Genomic DNA, 12,771 nt, shown 5'->3' on the forward strand with positions numbered 1-12,771 from the left:
CAAATCCAAAAAGAAAAGCAGGCTGAAATCGGAGTCAATGGCCTCAATGGCGCAAAACCACTTGACGCGTATCCTTAATTGTGATGGAGGCGTGCTCGAGCTATTGGTTGAAAAATTCGAAAAAGGCTCGAGTTCAAACACTCTGGCAGATAAGAATCCCCTCCAACACTAAAAATTAAGAACGAAGCGCTATTTTGTTCATATGGATAGGAGCACAAAAATAATGATTTGAATGTAAAAGTTTTGTGGCGGTTCGTAGATCTATATGGATTTATTATTTTGTTTACAGTTAGCGCAAGAAATGTTAGGGGACGTAACTCTACTAAACTGACTTGGCTGCTAAATCAAGATTCTAGAAATAGATCTAAATCTAGATATCTAAGTAAAAACTGAAACTTTCAACTAGATCTAAATCTCCTTAGACTTGAGATCTAGACCGAGATTTAAATTATTCTAAATGTAGTACTAATACCTCACTTATAGAACAGGAATACCTTAATAATACTCAGAGGCGTCTCGAGACGGGGGCATGGGGGGGGGGGGGGGCGGCGAACCACATCGGATGGCTAATTAGAGTTAAAAAGTACTTTAATTTTATCCGCAATTTTTGCTTGTTTCACTCGCACTAGCAGATCTAGATTTCTAGATCTAGTACTAGACTCCAGTAAGGGGTCGTCAATAAATGACGTCAGACTTGAAGGGGGGGGGGGGGGTCCGTAATTTTGTGACGGTGTGTGATAAGGTGGAGGGGGTGGGGGGGGTTCAGATATCACACGTTTGCATTATAAAAAAAGCATTGTTAGAAAACTAATTTTAGCCGTTATTTCGCGTTTTAGAAAACTGTTTTGATAAATTGTAATACGAATTGATTAAAATACTTTATGTTGACTGAGTTCAGACAAGATTGTTAAAATTTACCGCTGTTTGAAGAAAAATTCCTCTGCAATTTTGAGGGGGGGGGGTTGTAGGCTGAGATGTGGCGCAACTTTTTTTTGGGCGGGGGGGGGGGGGTCTGCTATTTTGTGACGATGTGTTACGGAGTGAGGAGGGAGGTAAAACTCGTTAAAAAAACGTTACGGCATTTATGGATGACCCCTAGTTAGTGTATATCTCTACACTAGATTATAGTACTTAGATTCTAACTACTAGATCTACATCTAGAATTCAGATACACAAAAAACATTTTTGAGTTATGTTGCAAGTTGATCTAGTGATTCCAGATCTAATAGCTACTAATACTAATAAATCCAGATCTAAGAAGTAGATTGTACGTTTAGTGAAGAAGTAGTCTACTTGCAAGTACTTCTAGTAGTTAGTAGACTAGTATAAAACTCGATCATGTATTAGACTTGTAGACTCATTGGCTCATTTAAGTAGTCTAAGACTAGGGACTCTAAATACCATAAGCCTTATTAACTTCTATAAATATATGCCTTATATTTTTAATATAAATCTAGATAATACTATACAAGATTGAAATAATACTGAATAAAAGATTAATAAAATGGTGAGAGTCAGTATGGTAACAGTTAATTTTTAATACAATTGGTGTCAGGTCACATCAATGTTACTGGCTAAAAATTTTTAGTAACAATTAGATTTATTTATTAATAGAAAATTGTGGTGTTAAAAATTGTGTGTCCATCAAATTTTTTTCAGAGTTCCTGAATTAAGCCAGTGCAGCTAGAGAGAAGAAGGTACCATACACAACTTCAGAAAAAACTTCTTAACCAAGACTATCAACAAAATATATGAAAAAAAAATGTGTACTCTAATGAAGGTTGTATTCGAGACTGCAATTTGTTAGAGTGATTAAGAATAACAATATCAGATGCAAGTACATAAAATATAATGGTTCCCAGAAAGATACAATTACTATCTCAAATTAATTCCTTTACAATTTAATAACTAATTTAGTCAATACACATATGAGAATGAAAAACTCGATTGTCTTTATATTTTCATGTTAAATTAGTTTTTGTTTATTGATTTTAATTCTTAATTTTAGTGTATACAATTATTGAAAACATTTTGGCCATTAGGTCATAGGTTAACAGAAATAAAAAATACTGGTATAGGCAAGGATTGTAAACACAGAACTAATAAACATTTCTTTCTAGTTAAATGTCATGATTATAATACTTCAGTTTTAGTAACTGTATTAAAGAAATAGAAACATTTCAATCACATACAAATAAAATACATCTATTGTCAACTGCTTATTTTATTATTGACAAGTGACAGAAGGAATTTGTTTAAAATAATCACATCCAGTGAAAATATTTAAAAATATAAACAAAGTAACTTATCCAGTTATTCATTCAAACTTAAACTAAATCTCCATTTCAATTATATTTTTTATCCTTGTATGTAATTAAGGCAATAATTCTGGGAAAAATATATATTTGCAACGATTACAACGTGATGGAATGGTCAAGCAATAGAACACAGAATCGCTGTTATCTATGGCTCTAGTTCACACGTGGAATGTGTACCTGACTTGAATTGCCGACTATAAATGCTGACCAGTCATCCCAAAGAAGCAAGTAAATCCACTTCACCTTTGGATGAATCTTCCAAGGTAAAAAAGCAGAAGTAGAGTTCATATGTTGTCTTGACCTCAGAAGAACATAATTATGAAACATGAATTCTACTTCATCTTCCCAATAGATCGGGATCTCTAGGTCTAAAGAGGATTCTTTACTTTACTTATATCACTTTAATAGTTAAAAAAGATCGGTCAAGCTGATCCGTTTGTAAACCTTAAATGTAATATTTCTGATTTCGACAGCACTTGAGCTATCTAGTGCCCAAATTTAAAGTTTGTTTTGTTGCGTGTCTGAAATTGGTTGTTCTAATTCAAGCAATCTGCAACTATACCTTTAAATAAGTTGTTGTTCAGTGTGTACAGTGGCGTCACCAGGTTGGGTGTCAGATGATGCTGAGACTCAGGGCGTCACCCCCACCACTTAACCAACATCATTGCATTTTGGATTTGGTGTCATCCCTCTCTCCTGTTATTTCATTATGATAGCTAGTTCAAACTTTTGTTTAAACAATACATTTTTAAAAATTTCGATTTGGTGTCACCCTCCAAACGTTTTCACCCAATTTGGGCCCGTAACCCCCCGCCACTGCCATAAGAGACGACTGAGTCTAGGTCAGTGTCTTTGGTCACTTTAATCACGATGCTTGAGACGGCATGTTAGTGACCAACACGTAGCGCTCAAACCGGTATCTTCGTGTTCTGTTTCAGCCTACACAAAGCCAGCTAGTCGGAGTTCACTACGTCGAGGCCTGCCTGGCTAATGGGAGTTCTACTCCTGAGCCGGTATACCCGTATGCGATATTATTACGACGACGATTGAGATGGCAATATTGTACATATGGATTGAGATGGCAATATTGTACAGCAATATTGTACATATGGATTGAGACGGCAATATTGTACATATGGATTGAGACGGCAATATTGTACATATGGATTGAGACGGCAATATTGTACATATGGATTGAGACGGCAATATTGTACATATGGATTGAGACGGCAATATTGTACATATGGATTGAGACGGCAATATTGTACATATGGATTGAGACGGCAATATTGTACATATGGATTGAGACGGCAATATTGTACATATGGATTGAGACGGCAATATTGTACATATAGATTGAGACGGCAATATTGTACATATGGATTGAGACGGCAATATTGTACATATGGATTGAGACGGCAATATTGTACATATGGTTTGAGATGGCAATATTGTACATATGGATTGAGACAGCAATATTGTACATATGGTTTGAGACTTAATCCAAGGCCGTGGCTAAAATAATCCAGTGAACATTGCCAGGCTAACAGGGTTTTGCTTGCAGTGTTTCTTCCAGGCATCTCTCAGGGATATGCCTCCCAAAGAGAGTCTACCGCCCCCCCCCCCCCCCCGATTGAAACGGAATTTATATAAAAATGTATACTTTTCACAGTATCCACGAAAATTTCACATCCCCCCCTCCCACCGGAGAAAAAAATCTGGAAGAAACACTGTTTTGTTAAATGTAGAGATCGACAAGTTGCATAGATTGAAAGACAATCCACAATAGTTACATAAACTTTATCAGTACAATATTTTATTTGTTGAATAAGTTTAAATTCTTACTTAACTCAGTAATAACTAGAAGGTTCTCAAGTATATTAAAGATTGTGTATGAAACCAATAATTGCCTGTCTTAAACGTGCTTCTTTAGTGCAACAACTTAAACAAATCTCGTAACTTCTTTCTAATTCAACGATATATTTTTTGGAAATATCCCTTTACAATGACGACGTAAGAACATTTAATTTCTACTGTAAATAAATATTAAATTCATCATTGAAAATTGAGTTAAAAAATATAATATTCGAAAACTAACGGGAAGATACCAATTTGTAATACTGTCACTAATATTCTCAACTACATCAGCCGTGATAATAACTGAGGTGAGTTGTGTTTCTAAATAGAAGAAAATGAACTATAGGAAAACCCTAATAATAAAAGCCTGGAAAATGCCAAGAAAATAAATTTAAAAAAAAATTCTTCCTTTACTAAATAGAGTTTTAGTATTCTGTTTCACAGGTGATGTTTTTGTTTGGGTTAGTATTTTATACATACATATATACATGTATATTTAAATAAATATATATATTTATAATATGTATATGTATGTAGACCTATATATATATATATATATATATATATATATATATATATATATATACATACATATATATATATATATATATATATATATATATATATATATATATATATATATATATATATATATATATAACTCATTTTAATGATAAGCATATAGTTATATAACAGTAAGAGAAAGAAATGTCGTTTGAGGTAAAAGTAATAATCTCTAATCTACTTCAGTGTGAATACGAAAGAAGCATTATGTTAACAATTTTTATTTTTACTTAGACTACACTTAGATTTAATTTCTTCGATTCGTACTTGAGTTTTAAAAAAAGTTGATATACATTTTAAAGTGTAAATGTATGATAACATTATGAGCAGTATAAAGGAAGCAATTTCGATGTTCCGTACAAGTTATCAATGAAATCAAAACGTCAGTTACATTTCTGCAAAATATTCATTTAGAAATTGATCGGATAGTGACAATATTGAATCATTAAATGACCTGCATTTATTGAATTGTTTAAAGTACCTTTAGAGCTTGTAAAAATACACTTCTATAAAATAATAGTACAAGTAATAATCTAATATTTACGATAATCAAGGTATTAAAGAAACAAAATATTGTATTTTATCCGTATGCATTAAGCAAATCAATTAATCAATCATTACTAACCTAGAGTGATATATTTCAATGCGACTAGATTATATATGTTTTGGCTGTAAATTAGTTGTAACCAGCTTTAGCTGAGTATTTAAAAATATCATGGCCTATTGTTTTCCCTTTCATCTCAACGTGTAAAACAATACTGATAAATTGATAAACTGATAATAAAAAATAAAAACATCTAACTAATGTGATAGAAATACAATGATTGAGAATAAGCTCATATTTAAAAGAACTACATCAGCGAAATCTGGAATTTTTTCTACACAACTGTAACTGTAAAAGAAAGAACGAGTATTGAAAATATTTTGAATAATACTATATTTTTAAACTTACTTTTTTTTATCAAGGAACGTTTTAGTGCTTTTTATGCTTAAAGAAAAAGATCAAACTTACGAGCAAAATTGTTTTTAAAATCAAAACGAAAATATTTAATTTTCGAGCAGTTCAGGCGACTTAAGTACAGTGATGGGAACAAAGTTTGAAGAAATTCCATATTTTCCCCAGTACGAAATGGTTTCAAAGTGGTCCGGAATATGTTTCTTACATTTCTTATAAACACGGTTCTTCATAATAATAAGTTTTGATTCATAAGTGAACGCACCGCACAAATTCTTTTCAAACTGCCAAAGTTTAGCGAGAAATTTAAACTGAACATTCCAAGAGCTAGATGTGTTTACAATCAGCCACAAGATGCCATTTCTTTGTAAAACGTAGTTGTGTTGATCATTCCTGAAACTAATCAGCTGTTCAGCTGGTCCATCAAGAGTGTTTAATCTGGTCCACATTTTGGATGAAAAGTCCATTGCGTAAACGACAGTCTCGTCAATGCCTTTTGTGATTTTCGAACAAAACAGTAAAAGAATATCTTCTATAACCATGGAATGTGTAGCATTGACGTATTCTGGGAGCGCAGTCAATGCCTCTAAACTGGGGTTTCCACTTTTGGGATTCATCATGTATATAAACCCATCGTCTTTGTTTAAGACGTAGATAAAGTCCCCATGTGACACCAACAACAAATTGTGACTTGGCAGTTCCATCACTTCCTTCCAGCTCTTTTCCCTAAACACAAACATTCGGCAAGGTTCGTTTGGTTGGACGCAAAATTTTCCTATCGCAAAAAGTTCATTTTCAAAAGTGACGAGCTGAATAAATTTTCGTAAATAAATACACACGTTAATCGCTAAGACTTTTTCTGTGCGGGCACATTTAAATTCAAACAACCCCCCACTTACGGCACATACGCCAGCATGTGTGTACTCACTACAAGAGCGGTGTATGGCTGTCGATGGCCAATGACCGTGTCTCCAATCTAGGAAGTAGTATAGTAAAGAATCGATAAGTATTTCTCTTGCATCGTTATTTTCAGTAAACAGTTCCATCTTTAATACTCGAGACAACACAACAGGACTTACAAGGCACGTCCTGACTAGCTTCAACAATTCTATTAGTCGATCCTCTCTAGACGAGTTTACTATGTTTACAGAATCTTGCAACTGATCAGTATTCGGGAAGCTCGTATTACTTCTGACAGAATTGCAAGCATCTGCTACTTTGATTGAATCGTGTTTTAGATTATCGCATCTTTCTTTAAATTCGATTTCTTCTTCACTGAGGCAACTATCGAGGTTTATATAATCAAAACTGTCGAAAAATATGTCACTTGAATCTTCTTCTTCTATTTTTATTTCTACTTCAGATAATAGTTTCTTTTTCATAACACGAAACACACCAAATTTACTTACAAGGTATGTCCTAACTAGCTTCAGTAATTCAGTAAAATTATTTTTTGAACAAGATTTTAAAATAGGCTCGAGCAATATATCTTCACTATCTTCAGTCATTTTTATTCTAGAAGTTTTAGAAGCTTCTTTAATATTGCTTGGGCCATGTTTAGTATTATTGGCTCTATTTTCTAATTTGTTTTCATCTACACTTGGGAAAGCAATTTTAGGTTTCAAATCGTTATTTCTGATCGTACGTTCATTATTTTTTGTTGAAGACTCGTGGATGTTTATATTACTTGTAGGTTTATAATTAATCCATTTAATGAGAAATTCAAGGACAGAGTCCTCTTTGCTTACTACAAGATCCTGGCTTTTAATCAAGTCCTTGACTTCCTCAAACGACAGTTGTAGAAATGTTTCTGAATATCTACATTGTTCAAAGTTTTTTAACAAGAACGAGTGAAGCTCTACAAGAATATTCGCTGAACCAAACAGATTTGCATTTTCATAAATATTTTCCCATGTGTGTGTTGAAAGAGATTCAATAGCGAACTGCTCACAAACATGTATCATGAGGTCAATTTGTAGCATATGAGCAGCTCTCCACACATCAATGAAATTGTCTAAAGTTAACAGACTTGTTCCTGTGTATAAGAAATTCAAAATTAGGCTGAAAACTTCACATGAAACATCTTTTAGCACAACACAGTTTTCTGTGACTTCTTTCATACCAGACCTGAACAGCGCCCTAAAAAATTCTGAACACGCCGCTAGGATGAGTCGATGACATTCGATGATTTTATCCTGAACTTTCACAGCGAAGTCAAATAAAATGTTCTCGTTCCACACATTCTCCAGACCTTTCACTAACTGGACACACAACTCTGCTCTGTTCATGGTGTAGACAAATCTGAAAAGTTTATTTTAGCAAATCTTTAGATTATTGTTAACTTCCAAAACAACACTGAGATGATGAAACGTGAATTTTAAGACATCTTAAGTTATTCAGTGAATCAGAGGCGTCGCGAGGTGGGTGCGGGGGGGGGGGGGGGGGGTGCGGATCACACAGGGTGACACGATTGAGGGGGGGGGGTGACACTATGGCGAAACATTGCAGAATATATAGACGAAATATGCTTTTACTCAGTTCAGTCAATGATTAATTCGTTAATCTACCAGTATCAATAACTGACTGTAAATAACCATATTTAATACTAACTGTGCACACTTTAAACTATCACGGGGGGGGGGGGACTGCAAAATTTACGGAGAAAAAAAGGTTTTGTAGAGTATTTTGGATAATTGATAATTTAATCAACCGGGAAGGGGATGATGACAAAATCTATTAAATTAGGATGAAAAAGATGCTTTTTCCACAAATTTATGCACCAATTGACGCCATTATGCAAAATGTGAAAGGATGACACAAATAGCAACTATATATATATATATATATATATATATATATATATATATATATATATATATATATATATATATATATATATAATTTTTTTTTTGGAGGGGGGGGGGGGGAGGGTGACACCATGAGGTGCCGCACCGGGTGACACACGACCTAGTGACGCCACTGCAGTGAATAATTACCAAATTCGTCATCTAAGGTAAAAAATAACAATGAGAGTTAGGACGTCAACCTACTTATAACTTACATTGTCTTGTATATGATTGTATTGTACTTAGATTTTAAATTTTAAAATTCAAGTTTCAGATACCATCAGCAATAGAACACCATTAGAATTTAGGCTAAATGGCAATCATTAAGGAAATTAATTAATAGTAAAATAAACTTTGTAAAATATATGAGGTAAATGAAGTCTGGTATTGGAGTTAAATAAAAAAGGCCTATCAGATCATGAACGTTTCTTAAAATGTAGCCACCCTTTTGAAATTATTTTATTCCTTGATGGCCTATTATTAAGCATCAATGGATGGATTTATATTGACAGAAAATCGCCTTCGTAAATTCTGAATTTCTATAACTAGTCTGTTTTTTTGCCCACGCTTAGCGTCGGTTACCTTTCCGCTACAACTCTATGATGGTCGCTGGCACAGCACTAAAAGTAAAATACCCTTCAGAAACTAAAGCTCTATGGAGTAGCTGAAGTAGAGTTTATGTGTTTTCAGCATATGCAGGTATAAGGTGGTCAGCACTATGCCCGGCCGCTTTTACTTTCCCGTGTGGACTCAAGCCCTGGATCCGAACATGAAACTTTTTTAGTTAGTAGTCGGACCGTCTACCATTCGACCATACTGTTCCACTATAATAGCTCACTTATAACAATAAACCGGCTACTGGACTTGGCTTTTCATCTAACAACCATAGAATAAACACCGCGTTCATTATGAGCTTATGTTTCACAGAAGATTTGTGTTTCTATTTTCTTGCAACTAGCTTTTTCAATACGTCATCGCCATAATAACCCGACATACAATGTTTATTTATGTCTTAGAATAATTCGTTTATATCGCCCGTCTAAACGTAAAATTGTAATTTTATGTTTTTACCTCTTTGCCTTTGACACACACAAATTTAGCTGCTGTTAAAGAGAACCCGGCTAGCTCAAGGCCTTAAATTTTAACTTAGCTCAAGGGCCTTACTTTTACCTTAGCTCTACTTCTTATTTTTACCTTAGCTCTAGGCCTTACTTTTACCTTAGCTCTAGGCCTTACTTTTACCTTAGCTGTAGGCCATAGTTTACCACATATATTTAAACGAAATGTCTATTCTGGTAGTTACAGTTTCTTAAAGCTTCAAGGTTGGAGGAAACCATTCGTGTTCAATGCTAAAGCACACACACTTCTTTAGTGCAACAAAAACATTGGTAGATGTAATAATACGGTGCGCAACAATTCAAAGTAAACAAAATATTTAAACTAAACAGCCCAATTTCTTTTGGTAAACTGTCTGTTTGCTACACAAAAACTATTGTATCTAAAACTACTCAAACTAAAATTTCATTTTAAAAAGTTACATAAACTTAAATTACATAAAATAAAGTTACATAAACTAAAATTACACAAACCAAAATAACATAAACTAAAATTACACAACTAAAACTACATAAACTAAAATTACAATTTAAAAAGTTACATAAACTTAAATTACATAAAATAAAGTTACATAAACTAAAACTACACAAACCAAAATAACATAAACTAAAATTACACAACTAAAACTACATAAACTAAAATTACATAAAATACACCTGAACTATACCAAACAGGCAACATCTGAAATATACCAAACAAGCAACACCTGAAATATACCAAACAGACAACATCTGAAATATACCAAACAGGCAACATCTGAAATATACCAAACAGGCAACACCTGAAATATAACAAACAGGCAACACCTGAAATATACCAAACAGGCAACACCTAAAATATACCAAACAGGCAAAACTTGAAATATACCAAACAGGCAACATCTGAAATATACCAAACAGGCAAGACCTGAAATATACCAAACAGGCAACACCTGAAATATAACAAACAGGCAACACCTGAAATATACCAAACAGGCAACACCTTTTATATACCACACTGGCAACACCTGAAATATACCAAATAGGCAACAACTAAAATATACCAAACAGGCAACACCTGAAATATACCAAACAGGCAACACCTGAAATATACCAAACAGGCAACACCTGAAATATACCAAACAGGCAACACCTGAAAAATACCAAACAGGCAACACCTGAAATATACCAAACGGGCAGCACTTGAAATATAACAAACAGGAAACACCTGAAATATACCAAACAGGCAACACCTAAAATATACCAAACAGGCAACAACTAAAATATACCAAACTGGCAACACCTGAAATATACCAAACAGGCAACACCTGAAATATACCAAAAGAGGCAACACCTGAAATATACCAAACAGGCAACACCTGAACTATACGCATTAAGCCGCCTCCAGTTCCCATCCCTTCTAGGAAAATAAATTAAAACTTTATTTTAAAAAATAGTGTATTTAAAAGAAAAGACCGTGGTGATATTTTAATATAAATTTTTAATTCAGTATATTTATTTTTTATGTATGTTAATGTAATTTAACAAAAGTATAAACCAACAGATATAAAATAAAATATTATAATATAAAAACATACGCCGATAAATGTAGTGCATATGTTGTCGCTTTGAATTTTTCTTTTGAAACATGTATACAAACATATGTTCATTTCATTATTATCGGTATATATCTTATAAAGACAACTATCATTCATTCGGAATCCCTTGACGTCGTGAATGAATTCAATAACTTACCGATACAAGTTTTACGAATAAGCTGATATAAAAAATAATTAAATTAAGTACAAACGACTGATTAGTTGGAGTTAAAGTATAGTGTGACACTACACGAACATTGTTTTACACAACGATAAAAGTGAGAATAAGCTAGTAATTCATTTTGTAATTTATTTTTGTGTTTATGGAATGGGGTTAGAAAGATATTCCTTCATGAAATTTAGTTTTACCTCTCAAAGGGATACTAAGACAGTGTTTCATAATAAATGTGTTAATTTTTCAACTAATCTAAAAATAGTTTCTGAATTGTAGGTTGTTTTAAAATATACTTTAAAACTTTTTGTTTAAATGTTTCAATTTAAATAAAACTTTTTTTTTAAATGTGGCAATTTAAACCTAGCTTGTACAAAATGAATTGGCTTAGCCAAAGTTTATGTACTCAACTAAGGCATTCGTTTTAATAACGATAGGGATAAAGTTTGAACATCTGGAACGGTTGCTCCAGTATGTGATCTCTGTAAAGTGATCCGGGATCTGTGTTAAACTGTTCTCCCCGGGCGTGTCATCATCAGTGCTGTTACCTAAAATTACAAGCTTACGGTCATAAGTTACCGCGCCGAGCAGCTTTTGTTCAAACTGAAAAAGTCTAGCGAGAAATTCAAACTGAACATTTTCATCGTTCAATGAATTTACCAGCCACAAACTTCCGTTTTTCTGTAAAATGTAGTTGTGTTTGTCCCTCTTGAAACTAATCAGATGTTCTGCCGGTCCATCAAGATTGTCTAATCTCGTCCAAACTTTAGACAGAATATCAAATTTATACACGGCAGTCTCGTCAATGCCGTTGTGAGTTTCAGAGCAAAATAATAACAGAAAATCTTCTATAACCATTGCATGTTCAACACTGGTGTCTTCCGGAAATACAGTCAAAGTATCCAAGTAAGGGTTTCTATGTTTTGGTCTCATGTTGTATATATAATTATCGTCTTGGTTGATGATGATGATGAAGTCTCCATGTGACACTAATAACAAATTGTGACCTGGCATTCTCATCACTTTCTTCCAACCATTGTCACAAAAAACAAACATTCGACAAGGTTCGCTGTGTCGTCTACTTTGTTTTCCTGTCGCAAAAAGTTCACCGTCAAAAGTGACAAGCTGGATATATTTTTGTAAATATTCACATCTTTCGATATTAAGCTGGTCTTGCCAGTCGCCTATTAATTCAAAATTTCCTTTCCCGTATGCATAAACTCCAGCATTTATAAACTCGCTACAGGTTCTGTGTATAGCCGCTGATGGCCACTGACCGTGTCTAAAATTTTGGACATGATATGACATGGCGTCGACTATTATTTCTCTCGAATCTTCATTTTCCAAAAATATTTTCATCTTGAGAA

General features: G+C 33.6%; 1 protein-coding gene across 3 annotated transcripts; it reads right to left on the reverse strand.

Moving 5' to 3' along the window:
• Positions 1-5,652: 5,652 nt before the first annotated feature.
• LOC131955137 (uncharacterized) lies at positions 5,653-9,874 on the reverse strand. Of its 3 annotated transcripts, none has more exons than XM_059319121.1 (2): positions 9,783-9,874; positions 5,653-7,995 (listed from the first exon to the last, which is right to left on the reverse strand). In XM_059319121.1, exon 2 carries the CDS (start codon positions 7,980-7,982, stop codon positions 5,787-5,789), a length of 2,196 nt encoding a protein of 731 aa, XP_059175104.1. In that variant the 5' UTR covers positions 7,983-7,995; positions 9,783-9,874; the 3' UTR covers positions 5,653-5,786. The 3 variants fall into 3 exon arrangements, with proteins under 3 accessions (XP_059175104.1, XP_059175106.1, XP_059175105.1); XM_059319123.1 differs by having other exon boundaries at positions 9,777-9,873; XM_059319122.1 differs by having other exon boundaries at positions 9,735-9,849.
• Positions 9,875-12,771: the final 2,897 nt, after the last annotated feature.

Source organism: Physella acuta, unplaced genomic scaffold (assembly GCF_028476545.2).
Source record: "Physella acuta isolate Inbredline_101_S28 unplaced genomic scaffold, ASM2847654v3 ptg001057l, whole genome shotgun sequence".
Lineage (NCBI taxonomy): Eukaryota > Metazoa > Mollusca > Gastropoda > Physidae > Physella > Physella acuta.

Excerpts from the sequence above, each read along its gene's own strand:
- LOC131955137 (XM_059319121.1), bottom strand. The coding sequence starts at position 7,982 with ATGAACAGAGCAGAGTTGTGTGTCCAGTTAGTGAAAGGTCTGGAGAAT.